Genomic DNA, 15097 nt, shown 5'->3' with positions numbered 1-15097 from the left:
ACCGGAGAAAGTTAAATATTTATAAATATTAAAAATAGACGACCTGCTAATAATAAAAAGCAGGGCTGTCGATCCACTTGGCTACTCATTCATCACAGCGGGAGTGGAAGCATGGAGAAGCGCGTTTCGTTTTGCAAATGTTGAATAAAGATTGTTGACATTGCCGAATCAAAAATGTCACATTAATTCAGTCATAAAACAGCAGATATTTGCTGTATTCTTTGACAGTCTCTGTAGTCATGGTTTTAAACGTTAAATCTTACGTCGGCTAGTATTAAACTGTCGTTGAAGCGCTATAAACGCCGTGATTTGAGCTATCCGATTGGCCAGCCCAATCGGAGAGCTGGCACCAGATCTCCCGGTCAGGTGGCGTTTCTCTTTTTAGACAAATGAAAACGGTTCGAAATGGGAACACTTTGCCTCCCTGTGCGCAGGGCTTCTGAAAAAGTGCACATACCAACATCACAACACAAAAAAAACTAAAAAGGAACACAAGCCATTATCACAGCTTTTATAGTTGGCTTTTCTACAGAAATGTTTGATGATCAACTATGAATGCCTTGAAGATCGACAGGTTGGTGACCAACGGTCATTTGCATGGTGAAGCATGTTACCACTGACAGCTTGTGGCACTATACACTAGCAACACATTACCATCACAGAACAGCTCACATTTGTTCCACATGTGCTAAGTTGATCATTCAAATATAAAAAGCCAGTTTGTTTAACTTTAACATTGTGTTAAGACTGATTTAGGTATGGTGATGCCTTCATGAACAGGTTGGGCAGCCTATAGAAGAACGAAAGGGAATACACAGTTGGGTCCTTGTTCCTATCCTGTTTGGAAGGCAGGAATGTAGCCTTAGGCGTAACTAACACAGCACCGAGTTACCTATTTTTACTTGGTCATAAGACTGCATTGCAACTCACTGTGCTCTGTATCTAATGTAGATCTCAGGGAGGGAGGGGGTTGGCCAAATTAGGAAAGGTAAGTCTAAGCAAACCCTAATGTTCGCTGGAGAACAGTTAAACTGTGATTTGGAGGAAGAAATGAAGTCACACTACACCAGTGCCAGTGAAGAAATCACAGACGTAAACTTTCTTCCTGAATCTAATTTTGAGAATTATATTTTTGGTTGTGACATTGAATGATAGCCTACACCAGATGTTTAGAAATAGGTTGTAATATGAACTGATACCAAATCAGTTTGTGTAATGCTTGAAGCTTTCAGATGAATAGGACAATATAGCTTAACTGTTTAAAAGTCAAAAAAAGCTTAATGTCTGGATTAGTACATCTCCTGTGTAGTGAGCGACTATTTAAAACTTTAGTAGGGCTGAATCTGAAAAAAAGGCTGAATCTGTTGGCATCCGTGTGACATCTAATACACTGCAACAAAGAGAGCACTGTGTAGGTACCCAAAGAAAGCCAGGTTTGAAACTGACAGCTTACCAGGAAACATTGCTCTCTGCCTTTACCCTATATCTGTGCTCTGTTTGCATAAGGTGTATGACATTTGCTCACGACTCCGATCAGTGACCTCAGTCTGATTAAACCTTAAAGTAACTGCTCTCAATTTCAGTGTCCATCACTCAAGATTCAAATTGATTGGAATTGTTTCACAAACTTTGTCAAAAAACAGCCAATAGTATTAGATATATCAACGCATAGTTATATTATCACAGCAATGAAAATATCCAAATAGGAAACATATAATAATCGTAAGATAAAAGTCACACAGGATCTAAATACAAATGCATGACAGTGCAAAGTTGAGTTTATGAACAAGCTAGTTATAGAAATGCACCAGAGTTTGGACGGGAATCCTTCTGATTTCTGTATCTGTGCGTTAGCCACACTCCCAGGATCTGAAATTAGATGGGGGAAAAAAAATAGCTGAATGTGATTCAATTAATACTAAAGCACAATATACTCTGTGTACAAAACATTAGAACACCTTCCTAGTATCTGTGTTGCATTTCCTTTTGCCCTCAAAAGCCACAATTCGTTAGGGAATGGACTTTACAAGGTGTGACGTGTTCCACAGCGATGCTGGCCCATGTTGACGACAATGTGTCAAGTTGACTGGATGTCCTGGTGGACCATTCTTGATACCCATGGGAAAGTGTTGAGCATGAAAACACCAGCAGCATTGCAGTTCTTGACACACTCAAACTGGTGAGCCTGGCACCTACTACCATACCCTGTTGAAATCTTGTCTTGCCCATTCTCCCTCTGAATGGCGCACATACACAATTCATGTATCAAGACTTGAAATCCTCCTTTAACCTGGCTCCTCCCTGTCATCTACACTGATTGAAGTGGATTTAACAAGTGACATCAATAAGGCATCATAGCGTTCACCTGGTCAGTCTCATGGAAAGAGCAGGTGTTCTTAATGTTTTGTACACTCAGTTGAGATCAATCGATTTAGAATCGTTGAATTCATTCCTGAAGTCAAAATCAAAAGTCTAAAATGTAGAGTGTGTTGATGACATAATATAAAAATGCAGACAGTAAAAGTCCCCACTACAAAGTGTTCTGTTTTCAGTTCCAATTACATAGGAATCCCACAGCCTTTTACTCTGTTACACAGCAAATGCCACCCATTGCCAGTGCATTGCTATGAGGCTACAGCAGGTTGCTAACCTCTGTGAAGCTGAAGAAGCATCCAATCCCACCCACAAAGCGTAAAACCTCCTCAGCATGACTTTGGATGATTGGACCACAAGGGTTGCAGGATAATGGGTTGGAGAAACAGTCCTGTAGTGTGAGGAAGCAAGTAGACAGGACAAAATTTAAGTAATGTGTCCATCACTCAAGACACTATCTGACAAACATGTTGCTGGTTGTTACTGCTAACAAGCAAGCGTCTTTACCGCGTCACAGGTGCCATTATAGTTCGGATGGAAGAAGCCACAGCAGTTTAGACTTTTCTCCACATCCTTCTGAGTGGCCTCGGACTTGTTCCAGCCCACCTCTAGAAGTTCTTTCTACAGTGGGGGAAATGGATGAAGCGGTGCAGGGAGATGAGGCTCTGGTCACAGAATTCAATCAGCATGTCATCAACCAGAGTGCTTCTTTGAGATCAACTGGAAATCATTCACACTTTCCATTTATGTTGTGCATTAGCCATTTGTCAACTAGCTAATACAGGACATAGAAGGAAAGTATGAATGATTTCCAGTATTTATTTAAGGTGTTCTACAGATTAAGTGGTCATGAGTCACATCATACATTGTCACGTACCTGCTGCTCTTTATTGATAGCCAGACATGCGGCAGACACTGACAGCTGAACCATGAACACCAGGAACAGGATAATCATGTACTGAGGCCAACTAAGGAAGCTCACATGTGACAACCAACTAGGCAACACTAGGCTGTGTATTTGAAAGAATTGTTCATAAAGTGAGAAAATAGCAGTTAAGTGTAGTCTGGATAGAGCAGTTAAAAACACATTGCGACTAAGATCCGACTAACAGTCCTCTGTGTTCGTTATCAATATGTCTTGTGCTGTAGTAGTTTGTATTCACTTAACTATGTAATGATATGTGGCATGAATAAAACACATTACAATTACACCCAACCCTGTGCAATCATATCACATCATGGTGATGAAAGGTGAACATATCTAGGATCAGCTTCCCTTCCCCCAATCCTAACCATTAGTTGGAAAAATGGAGAAAAAAAAAAACATGACCCAAGTTCTGTGTCTAGGGGCAACTTCACCCTACTCCTGATTGAAGGATACAAAGAACAGCAGGACCTGGTGGTGCTTCAGGGCACCACAGAGGCCCACGAAGGCCACAAATAACAGGAAGATGCCCACACCAATGATTCCAGCCACCACCCGAAAACTTGAGACCAGGCCAAACCATTTCCCCCAAGCAGCTACTCCAATCAGCAGCAAGCTCACCATCTGAAGACCAAGCACAATACAACGTCATGACAGAAATCCACTGGGAACGGAAAAGCACTCAAAAAGGACACTTGATGCTGATTTCTTTGATGTGGGCAAAGTAAACACCATCTCTTATTCAGGCTACCACCTTCAGGCTGATTAAAGTCTGTTTAGACATGTTTATATGAAATAAATACAGAATACAAGACATTTACAAAGTATCACATTGAGTATTTTGATTATATATATTAAATTGCAAGAACTGTATGACGATAATGTATCACACTTTACAGATATGGTTTAGACAAGTGGTTCCCAACCTTTTTCGGTTACTGTACCACCAACAAAATGTTGTTCTGCCCCGTGTAACCCTGAAGTAATCCCATAAATACATTTTCCCAGTAGGTTTATGGTATCATGAGGCTTCTTAAGTACCCCCAGTGGATCGGCCAAGTACCCCTGGTTGGGAACCAACACTGTCGACTTTGCATTAACTGAGAGACATTTGTGCAACTGTTTGGAATGTAGCCTACTATCATTTTGATTGGTGTCACAACGACTTAATTTGCACGACAGCCTTCTTGCCCTGGCTATATTATTCTTGGCTAGAATCATGTTGGCTTTTGCACTTATTATTATTATTGCACTCATTAAAAGCCTATCATCAAAAACAATACGGTCGCATATGGAAACATCTGTGCGTGGTACTTACAACATAAAGTATGTTCAGAGCGCATAGGGAATTCTTCGTGCAAACAAATCCTCCGCAAACCATTGTCGATATTCGTTTTTTATCCTCTCGAACAAAGCAATTCTCAGACTCAAACGTCTCCGAGTTGAAAAGTAATTAAGTCTTATCATAGAATGACCAACAGTGCCTGTGGCGTTTTACAGGTGGGTAGGATTGCAAGGAGGGCCCAGTCCAGGGAAATAGCTTTTCAACTTACCTGATTGGTCGTCTTGAAATTATGACTTCACATATGCAAATATTGCAAAAACAATTGCATGACGGCTGAGCCAAGTGATTACCAAGGTGCTATTTTAATCCTCAGATACTGTGTATGTTTATGTATTTATCATTTATTTAACTAGGTAAGTCAGCTAAAAACTAATTATTATTTACAATGACGGTCTACCCGGGTCAAACCCTAATCCGGACGACACTGGGGCAATTGTGCGCCGCCCAATGGGACTCCCAAACGCGGCCGGTTGTGATACAGCCTGGAATCGAATCAGGGTCTGTATTGACGTCTCTAGCACCGAGTGTCTTAGGCCGCTGCGCCACTAGGGAGGTTAACTTGGACTAGACTGCAATGTAAGACATTTCACATGAAATATTCCCGAACGAAAAATAGAGTGCAGTATGCTGCAAATACTGCATCCAAAAACTTTACTGCAATAATTTTGCAGTGTAACTGCAGTTAGAGTGCAGTTCAACTAGTTATTATGCAATTACTGCTTCAAAATACCACGGTGGACTGCAGTTACTGCACTTTTACTGCAGTTTCAAAACTGCAATCTTTTTTGTAGGGGTTTAACCTACAGTGATGATTAAAATGACTTTTGAAACAATGGGAGCATATAATGACTGGTTATGACACTAATGTATCTCTAACCTTTATCTTTTAATTTTGACATTGATAAACAACACTATTGCTTTTCAATAAAACACAGTATTTATTATTCAAGTTATGAAAGTGTGCTAGTGCTTATGGACAAATGTGATGAATTATACCCCACTAAAACATATTGAAGAACACCGACTGCTAGAGCAACAATGTATCAAATGTGTACAGTCTAAACGCTTCAACATATCAATAATTAACTTTCTAAACTTCTGTGGAATTGCTAACAAATGTTGAAAAAGGGGGGAGAATGGGCTTTGAAAGCAGTTCGTATTATGCTAAATAATTAAGGTGTTGCAATTTTGTATACTGCAATAATATCTGTGCATATTATTTACTTTCTGTGTTAATGTCTTCAACGGAAGAGAAACATTTGAATGAGTTAATATGAATTCCAATGCCCACCCCTGTACTGTAGAACGTGGTACAGTCTGACCACCAGTTTAACCCCAACAGCCAGCTAGCAAGACTCGCAAGCTTCAGAATGAAAACCAAACGTCGTGATAGTCTATAATTTAGTGTCACTCACAATTATCCATATTTGTCTTATTTAATTCACTGATTTTTATTTTTTTACACACAATTCTAGCCAAGATGTCAGCTCCGAAGAAGGGAGATCTATCTTCCACCGAGAGGGAATTGTTCGTAGTTATTGCTGCAGGTAAAGCGTCTTTACTTTAATGCTAATGCTAGCTAGCTAGACAATACGCTTGCTACTGTAGTCTAGATAATATATCTGAGATTGCTGTACCATTTTTCATTTAGCTAGTACGTAATGTAATGGGTTAAATTATGTTTCTAATGATGGTGGCTATATGGCTAACTTGATAGCTCAATCCAGCAAGTTGCATTGGAAGGAAACTTGCTAACTACTGTAGCTAGCTAGCCAAGCTAATACTACAGATAGTTATAACTCTGATAACGTTCGTACTGTACTAGAGGTTATGTTAGCTAGCTAGCCAGTTCATGAAATTGCTGAAACAGTTTTCTAGACAAGACAACTGTTGGTTGTTTCAAGCCTTGGTTAGCTTGAGGCAGTGTTCATGGCTTTCAATGCATTGATGCTTTTTCTCAGGAAATGTTCAAGAAGCCTCAAGATTATTGGGTTGCAAGGATGTCAGAGTCAACTGTTTGGATGAGGTAAAGGCAGATTTTTTTCAACGATATTCTATTATAACATTAGTTTTTAAGTTATTGATTTATGCTCTTCATAATTTGTCAGCAAACTGGACAGTAAGGAAATGACAGGCAGCATGTCTCTTTTTGTTTGATAACATTGCCTGTCTTCTCCTCAAGAGGCAGGCAGTGCAGTACAGGCACTCCACAGTTTAGCAAAGGCTATTTTCCATAATCTCATTGTCCTGTATTGTGCATTCTACAATGTTGTACAATGGAAAATATCTCTGCGTAGATTTAATTCCGCATCATTTGTCTGTAATAGGCTACTTAAATGATGCCTAAATTTACAATATACACTACTGACAGTTCTGTTTCTCCTCCTCAGAATGGGATGACTCCCCTCATGCACGCTGCATACAAGGGCAAGGCGGACATGTGCAAGCTGCTACTGCAACACGGGGCAGATGTGAACTGTAATGAACACGAGCATGGCTACACGGCACTGATGTTCGCTGGGCTATCAGGTAGACACATTTTCTCAAAGTTTGTATCGCTGAGAAAGGATATCCCTGTGTAGATCAGGGTGCACCATGGTGAATTTGTTGATTTGACTGTGTGCGTTAACTCTTTTCTCCCCGCCTTGCCATATAGGTAAGACTGATATCACCTGGATGATGTTAGATGCAGGAGCGGAGACCGATGTGGTCAACTCCGTCGGGCGAACAGCATCTCAGATGGCTGCGTTTGTCGGTATGTACAGTAAGGATTTTACACATAATAAAACATCAAATCACATTTTATTGGTCACATACACATGGTTAGCAGATGTTAATGCGAGTGTAGCGAAATGCTTGTGCTTCTAGTTCCGACCGTGCAGTAATATCTAACAAGTAATCTAACAATTTCACAACAACTACCTTATACACACAAGTGTAAAGGAATTAATAAGAATATGTACATGTAAATATATGGATGAGCGATGGCCGTGTGGCATAGGCAAGATGCAGTAGATGGTATAGAGTACTGTAGATACCCTACATTACTCATCTCATATGTATGTAAACATGATTATAAAGTGGCATTGTTTAAAGTGACTAGTGATAACATTTAACATTTTTATTATTAAAGTAGCTAGAGATTTGAGTCAGTATGTTGGCAGCAGCCACTCAATGTTAGTGATGGCTGTTTAACAGTCTGATGGGCTTGAGATAGAGGCTGTTTTTCAATCTCTCTGTCCTAGCTTTGATGCACCTGTACTGACCTCGCGTTCTGGATGATAGCGATTGAGATTGATTGAATATGTCTGTAAACACACCAGCCAGCTGGTCTGCGCATGCTCTGAGGACGCGGCTAGGGATGCCGTCTGGGCCGGCAGCCTTGCGAGGGTTAACACGTTTAAATGTTTTCCTCACGTTGGCTGCGGTGAAGGAGAGCTCGCAGGTTTTGGTTGTGTGCCTTGTCAGTGGCACTGTATTGTCCTCAAAGCGAGCAAAGAAGTTGTTTAGTTTGTCTGGGAGCAAGACGTCGGTGTCCGCGACGGGGCTGGTTTTCTTTTTGTAATCCGTGATTGACTGTAGACCTTGCCACATATGGACACCGATGGAAATGTGTTTGATGTCTGTGACGTATAATAAACTAGAATGACTCTGTATTGGCATTGCCCCCCTTTATTCTGATTGTGTTCATTAGGGCACATTCTGTTTGGAGCCTTATGAATGGAACCTCTGTCACAGTGAGACTTCGGTACTTGTTTCTCACCCAGGTGTATCTCCTCTCCCTCTCCCCAGGGCAACACGACTGTGTGACGGTGATCAACAACTTCTTCTCGCGGGCCAAGCTGGAGTATTACACCAAACGCCAGGGGCTGGAGAAGGAGCCCAAGCTGCCCCCCAAACTGACAGGGCCCCTCCACAAGATCATCATGAGCACCAACCTCAACCCCGTCAAGGTAAAATACCATCACTGCTGTCTCTGGGCCACATTATGGAATAGTGGTTTTGGAGTGAGATATTAGGTGATGCATAAAAGCAATGTGTACACCGGACCACTCAAGACCAGCAAGGATATCAGGAAAAAAAAGAAAGCAGACCTTTTCTGTGGGAGATCTGTAAAAGATAAAACACAAAGACCACCAATATAACCCTATCTGGGCATTATGTCACCTTTTATAAAGCATATCTTTTTGGGGAATAGTGGTTTATGTGGCAGTTGGCAATGCATCCTACATAGGGAGCTGTAATGTCATCCTTTATAGTGTATGAGACACCCCCCCCCCCCCCCCCCCCCCCCTTCTCTCTTTGTCTCTCCCAGATGGTGCTTCTGGTGAAGGAGAACCCGGTGCTGGCCGAGGCAGGGGCCCTGGAGAAGTGCCGGCGGGTGATGGAGCTGATCTGTGAGAAGTGTGTGAAGCAGCAGGACATGAACGAGGTGCTGGCCATGAAGATGCACTACATTAGCTGTGTGCTGCAGAAGTGTGCCTCCTTCCTCAAGGAGCACGACGACAAGCTGGAAGGACTCATCAAGAGGTGGGCGAGGGTTTTGGACTGTATGGGCTGGTTTCCCGGACATGTATAGAGTATACACATATGAACATGTAAATACATATGAGGCCGGTTTCCCGGACACTGTTATTACTATTTATTTTTTTATTAAACTGGACGGACAGAGGAAAGAGTCAATGGAAAAAGTTGGAAAGATGAGGAAGAAATTGGTATGAAATGCATATCTGGCTGCACTGATGATGTGTAGAAACACTCTGACATACTAAATATTTTTGATTGTTATATATACTGTATTGCAATGTATATAACCCCAGACGTCATTGCTGTCTCCATGCAGCTTGTTGAAGGGACGGGACAGTGACGGCTTTCCGCTGTTCCAGGAGAAGTTCATCAGAGAGTGCATCCGCAAGTTCCCCTACCGCGACGCCACACTGCTGCAGCAGCTGGTACGAAGTATCGCTCCCGTGGAGATCGTGAGTTCATCAGTCATCAATCAAATTGATTTATGAAGCCCCTTTTCCATTAGTAGTTGTCACAAAGGGCTTTTACATTCTCTCTCTCTCTATCTCGTGTGATGTCTGTGTATTTAGTAATGACTCATTTTGCAACGTCAGTTTGAGTGAAGCGCCACTCGTAATAGTTTCCTGTTGTGGGCTTAATAACCTTTTTAAGCTTTTATACTGTTAGGCCCGGTTTCCCGGACAATGATTAAGCTTAGTCATGGGCTAAAAAGCATGCTCAATGGGAATTCCCATGTTAAAATAGCTTTTTTAGTTTATGACTAGGCTTAATCTTTGACCCTTATTGTCATTTTCAATTGTTTGTACTGTACATCTTGTGTATATGTAACAGTATAACTATAGACCGTCCCCTCGCCCATACCCGGGCGCGAACCAGGGACCCTGTGCACACATCAACAACAGTCACCCACGAAGCATCGTTACCCATCACTCCACAAAAGCTGCGGCCCTTGCAGAGCAAGGGGAACCACTACTTCAAGGTCTCAGAGCAAGTGACGTCACCGATTGAAACGCTATTTAGCGCGCACCACCGCTAACTAAGCTAGCCATTTCACATCCGTTACACTCACCCCCCTTTTGACCTCCTCCTTTTCCGCAGCAACCAGTAATCCGGGTCACGGCACCAATGTAACAGTATAACTTTAGACCGTCCCCTCGCCCATACCTGGGCGCGAACCAGGGACCCTCTGCACACATCAACAACAGTCACCCACGAAGCATCGTTACCCATCACTCCACAAAAGCCGCGGCCCTTGCAGAGCAAGGGGAACCACTATTTCAAGGTCTCAGAGCAAGTGACGTCACCGATTGAAACGCTATTTAGCGCGCACCACCGCTAACTAAGCTAGCTGTTTCAAATCCGTTACATATATTTAGAATTGTCTTTCCCATTTCCCTTTTCTGTCCTGGTCAGGGTAATGATCCGACAGCCATCTCAGTTTTGACCCAGGCTATAACAGGACAGGTGGGCTTCATGGACGCAGAGTTCTGTACCACCTGTGGGGAGAAGGGAGCAGAGAAGAGATGCTCCATCTGTAAAATGGTAGGCACAATGCGCATTTCTACAGTATCTTATATCAATACAATCAAATGCTATATTCATATATCCACTGTCCTCATTCATAGACCTGCAATAGCAATGGTCAATCTGTCATTATGTATCCTTGCATCCGACGCATGGGCCTCTATTCTTCCACCAACACGTCCAACGCTTTTGTGTTCCAATAGGTGATATACTGTGCCCCAGCCTGCCAGAAAATGCACTGGTTCACCCATAAGAAGGTCTGCAAGCAGCTTCAGGAGCAGAGAGAAAAGCACGAGGCAGAGTCAGCCAAGCTGATGGAGCGACAGAGGAAAGGTATTGAAGAAATATTATTGGGCTGTACATTTTCATGTCACCTTGTTTATTAATGTGTATATGTCTCATTGTAATTTTAAGTGACCAAGGATTACATTAAACACCTACTGTACATTGATTACGAAAGGATTCTTGGTTTTGAATAGGACGCCTCCGCTTCAAACGTGGTAGTTAGCTTGAATAGTCTTTCCATTGCGTTGTGTTACAAGGCATCATGCTAACAGTGGGCTCCTTATGTGTTTCTCAGAGCAGAGCCAGGTGGTAGAGTCGGCAACAGGCTCCATGCAGGACCTCTCAGTGGGACCCAATGAAGACTCTCCGTCTTCCCCGTCCCCCTCTGACAACCAAGCAGACCCCCCTCCCCCCAGCCCTGTCTCCACCACTCCAGACACAGAGAACTGAAGGGGGGGCCTGTAAGTGACGTCCCACACAGGTGCACAATGCCTATACACCCTGCTGTCTCCCCTACTCCAGGTCTACACTGTTGTCCTAGAAGGTCTAAGGGAGGCCTGCCGTGTAAGGCCCAACAGTTAACCTGGGGATGAAGTAAGCAGGAGTTTCACATAAGCTTAAGGCCCAAACCCATGGGAAAGGATCCCTTATTTATTGATGATCTGACATTGTTTTCCATCAACGCAACATTATTGCACACAATGGAAGAAGGGTTAGGGTCACGAGTGTCTATGTTTTTTTATATATATATATATATGTGTGTGTGTGTGTGTGTGTGTGTATGTTTTTTGTTTTTTCATCATTCAATGTTAAATGTCTTTGTAGACTAATATAATTATGTTGATGGTTTTTGTTCAAGAATAATGGAAAGGGCTTCAGGGAGTGTGATGTAAAGAAGTAGTAGTAGATTTAATTGCTATTCTATTTGTTCATGTCCTTATAAAACAAATACTTCTGTGTCTAGTCATTTCCCTAGTTAATAGATAAAGGACATTGTTTCCAAACATACAGGAAAGTGGCTTGAATTGGCCAAGAACAACATTATTTTGAAGTGACTATAACCTCCTGAAAAAGCAACTTGGCAAATCCCTCTAACAATGTTGCTGTTTTGTTGAATACTGATGTTTCAAAGATGTCAAATGTCTGATTGTAATACAACAGAATAAACACCACAGTACTGTCTATGTGCTTTTGATCGTATGACAGAGTAGACTCGCCTGGGTATCAGTCTGTTTGTATCAGTGATCATGCCAATCTCTTGCCACTCCTTAACATGCCAAACACTGTTTCGTATGACACTGCGTTGACATGATAGCACAAACAGATCTGGGATCAGGCTAAGACTCCACTCACATGGGAAAGGTGCTTAACGTAGACCAGTGAGGATTCTGACTCCCAGAGTTCTTCCTCAAGTTCATCCTGTACTGTGTAACATTGAACTGGGGTGTCTGTTTGTAGTGTGGTAGTAATGAGGAAACTGTGATTCATTTGACAGGTTTAATTCAGCTAGAGCTCCCTCTACAGGCACAGCATCACACCACAGTGGTATGACCTTCAGGTGAGAATATCAATTGTATTTCCTCACGTCCTCCTCCTCTTCTCAAAGCATAGTGGAGCAGAAGAACTGAGGTTCCTCCCCTGGGATATTCTCTCCTTGACTTCTTCTCAAAATGCATTAGAGGAGAGGACATGAAGAATCTGTTAAATACAATTGAGATTCCCCCCTCGTGTTGCTGGAGCTGAACATGACAGTGAGGATGTTGGTCCCTGGCTGGTTCCATTCCCCTAGCTTTCTCTGTTTGGCGGTGGAAATTGTACTCTAGTCCACAGTGGAGAACTGCATGATGGATCTCTGCATAGCCCTGCGCACACTGGGATCTGCTGTCTCATCCAATGGGCTCCTCGGCAGAGATAAGCATCACAGAGAAGCACATATAAATAGACATTGAAAATATTCAATACTTTAGGAGTCATACATACAATTGTAACATTGTAGAATCTGTATCATGAGATAGTCACCCATATCCCTTATTTGTGACTTACTTCAAATGTTGTCTTGAGCCATAGTGACCTGTAAGTCAGATGAAAATTATCAAATTGACTGCATATTATCTCCATTTTCAAGTCCAATATATTCAAAAACCTGGTGAATTGCAATATAAGGTGAATGCTCGTCTCCTTTGGTACAGTACCATGTTTTACCTTGAGCAAGGTGTCATCCCTCCCCATAGATGCCAGTCTCTACTGGCAGAAGTCTCTGCCCACCTGCCAAATGTCAGTGACTGGGGGACACAATGGCGTTCTATACTAAACGGCTGTAATGAACTGTTCCTCTCCTGCTTCACCCCTTGTCAACCGGGCATCACTTTAGGTTCAACAAGGATCCCAGACTTGACACAGCTATGTGTTGTAACAGTTTCTCTAGTAAGTTGCTTATTTTCCAATTTTTGAAATATGATTTCAATATTTGTTGACATACCTCTTCTATCCAATAACTGCACTGAAGGCAAGTTATGGACCACATATTGACATGATATTGTTGTGAGTAGCGATTCAGGAAAAAAGCTGCAAAAGCTTTCATCTACAATACTGTATCAAATCCAAAGGAGGCTGGTGGGGGGAGATAAAAGAGGACGGGCTCATTGTAATGGCTGGAATGGAATTAATGGAATGGTATCAAACATATGGAATCCACATTTGACTCTGTTCCATTCCAACCATTAAAATTTGCCCGTCTTCTTATACCTCCACCCACCAGCCTCCACTGGTCCGATCTGTTTCTTCCTCACATAACCATGTCAAATGTGAAGGCCTTGGACTGTGCAGTATCAGTGGAATCCCTATTCGCTCACTGACAGTGTGGAGATGCTGCAAGTTCCTCAGCTCAGCCACGCAGTCCTCCAGCCTCTTCATCTGGTGTTTGTGCAGAAGAAGAACCCAATGACAGGTTAGGTGTCCCAGGGTGCCAAAGGATGGAAAACATACGGTAAAGACAGTAGCCTGAGTGCTAGCTTGTTTCTGCTCTCTTAACAACTCCATGTGAAATTGTCATGCCGAACTTGGCTTGACAATGACAGCAATGGACTTTGCAAGAGCACAAACAGATCTGGGAGCAGGCTATAAAGACAGGATAGGTATGTTGCTCTTGGGGATGGAAAACATAGATCCACAACAAGACAAACTCACACAGAGAACATGCAATGTTATAGCATATGCTTAGGAAAATACAGATTGTAACATTTACCTGAAATATATATTTTATTGTTTTGGAGATAAAGTTCGGTCATGCAACAGTTGAGGGAATGGTAGACGAGTTCGTTAATTTGAAACATTTACAGAGCATTATGAAGTGGATATGGGGAAATGATATTTTTCCTTTCTTGGCTATTCTGACATGATATGCCGAGTGTTTGAGTGTCACACATTCCCACATTTAATATAACTGTATTACAGTATCATTATCTGTTTGTGATGTTGGCTACAGTATCTTGTTGTTATTCAGCCATAAGTATCTCAGCATGGAGAACCTTTGACAAGTCTGGAATATTGACAAGTATAATATGATTTAGTTAATTTGCAAAAAAGCATTTTATGTAACATATTACTGGCATATACTGACATGATTGATATTTTCCAACTAATTATAATTGACAGGTCACATCACAGCCACAGCCTTGCAATGAATAGGGCCTCATTTGACATTCTCAAGTTATAGATTCCATAGCTAGAAGTTATGATAAGACTACTATTTGGCAAGGTAAAGTTGACAGACATCAATGCCCCTCCTGATTCCATACTTCGGGAGAGCATCATCAATGTCCTGTAAGTATATGCAGTACAGTTCTAAATATCATTACATCTTCAAAATACTTGAGCAATCTTTTAGGTAAGATAAATTAAGTATAGTAATTCAGACACACCTCCATGTCTATCACCCTATGAAGGACAAACCAAACCTGACCAACCGCCCTACTACAGTAGGTCTACCTGCAACCAGGAAACCCCTGTTTTCATTTTGAATCATAACAATCAAAGAAAGCTGTTCTCTTGTTCATCCTCAGATTGCACAGGTTTCAGAAATGTATTTATTCCCATGCTATTTGTTTTTTTGGGGGGTA

The 15097-nt window shown here is 41.9% G+C and overlaps 3 protein-coding genes across 5 annotated transcripts; 1 reads left to right on the top strand and 2 right to left on the bottom strand.

Moving 5' to 3' along the window:
- Nucleotides 1-497: 497 nt before the first annotated feature.
- LOC139365966 (tetraspanin-13-like) lies at nucleotides 498-4804 on the bottom strand. The gene is made up of 6 exons (XM_071103037.1): nucleotides 4617-4804; nucleotides 3755-3922; nucleotides 3251-3331; nucleotides 2881-2994; nucleotides 2651-2764; nucleotides 498-1869 (listed from the first exon to the last, which is right to left on the bottom strand). Exons 1-6 carry the CDS (start codon nucleotides 4677-4679, stop codon nucleotides 1795-1797), a joined length of 615 nt encoding a protein of 204 aa, XP_070959138.1. The 5' UTR covers nucleotides 4680-4804; the 3' UTR covers nucleotides 498-1794.
- On the top strand, nucleotides 501-12189 carry LOC139365947 (ankyrin repeat and MYND domain containing 2a). Of its 3 annotated transcripts, none has more exons than XM_071103018.1 (11): nucleotides 501-574; nucleotides 6119-6190; nucleotides 6605-6669; nucleotides 7034-7172; nucleotides 7300-7398; nucleotides 8436-8596; nucleotides 8959-9173; nucleotides 9487-9622; nucleotides 10584-10712; nucleotides 10898-11027; nucleotides 11275-12189. In XM_071103018.1, the coding sequence occupies exons 2-11, from the start codon at nucleotides 6124-6126 to the stop codon at nucleotides 11427-11429; spliced, it is 1296 nt and encodes a 431-aa protein (XP_070959119.1). In that variant the 5' UTR covers nucleotides 501-574; nucleotides 6119-6123; the 3' UTR covers nucleotides 11430-12189. The 3 variants fall into 3 exon arrangements, with proteins under 3 accessions (XP_070959119.1, XP_070959126.1, XP_070959111.1); XM_071103025.1 differs by lacking the exon at nucleotides 501-574 and adding an exon at nucleotides 2118-2179; XM_071103010.1 differs by lacking the exon at nucleotides 501-574 and having other exon boundaries at nucleotides 5963-6190.
- On the bottom strand, nucleotides 11526-14905 carry LOC139377088 (leucine-rich repeat-containing protein 72). Its single transcript, XM_071120130.1, is given in 10 exon segments — nucleotides 11526-11562; nucleotides 12689-12880; nucleotides 13023-13050; nucleotides 13459-13509; nucleotides 13820-13941; nucleotides 14220-14304; nucleotides 14469-14508; nucleotides 14510-14532; nucleotides 14715-14799; nucleotides 14900-14905. Coding segments are annotated over 10 exon segments (669 nt in total).
- Nucleotides 14906-15097: the final 192 nt, after the last annotated feature.

This window comes from Oncorhynchus clarkii, chromosome 2 (genome assembly GCF_045791955.1).
Source record: "Oncorhynchus clarkii lewisi isolate Uvic-CL-2024 chromosome 2, UVic_Ocla_1.0, whole genome shotgun sequence".
NCBI lineage: Eukaryota > Metazoa > Chordata > Actinopteri > Salmoniformes > Salmonidae > Oncorhynchus > Oncorhynchus clarkii.
This window is presented reverse-complemented; position numbering and strand designations above follow the sequence as displayed.

Excerpts from the sequence above, each read along its gene's own strand:
- LOC139365966 (XM_071103037.1), bottom strand. The coding sequence starts at position 4,679 with ATGGTTTGCGGAGGATTTGTTTGCACGAAGAATTCCCTATGCGCTCTG. Across the intron at positions 2,995-3,250 it reads CTATCAATAAAGAGCAGCAG|AAAGAACTTCTAGAGGTGGG; the intron begins GTACGTGACAAT and ends CCCCCACTGTAG. Across the intron at positions 2,765-2,880 it reads ATAATGGCACCTGTGACGCG|GACTGTTTCTCCAACCCATT; the intron begins GTAAAGACGCTT and ends CTCACACTACAG.
- LOC139365947 (XM_071103018.1), top strand. The coding sequence starts at position 6,124 with ATGTCAGCTCCGAAGAAGGGAGATCTATCTTCCACCGAGAGGGAATTG. Across the intron at positions 7,399-8,435 it reads TCAGATGGCTGCGTTTGTCG|GGCAACACGACTGTGTGACG; the intron begins GTATGTACAGTA and ends CCCTCTCCCCAG. Across the intron at positions 9,623-10,583 it reads GTATCGCTCCCGTGGAGATC|GGTAATGATCCGACAGCCAT; the intron begins GTGAGTTCATCA and ends TGTCCTGGTCAG.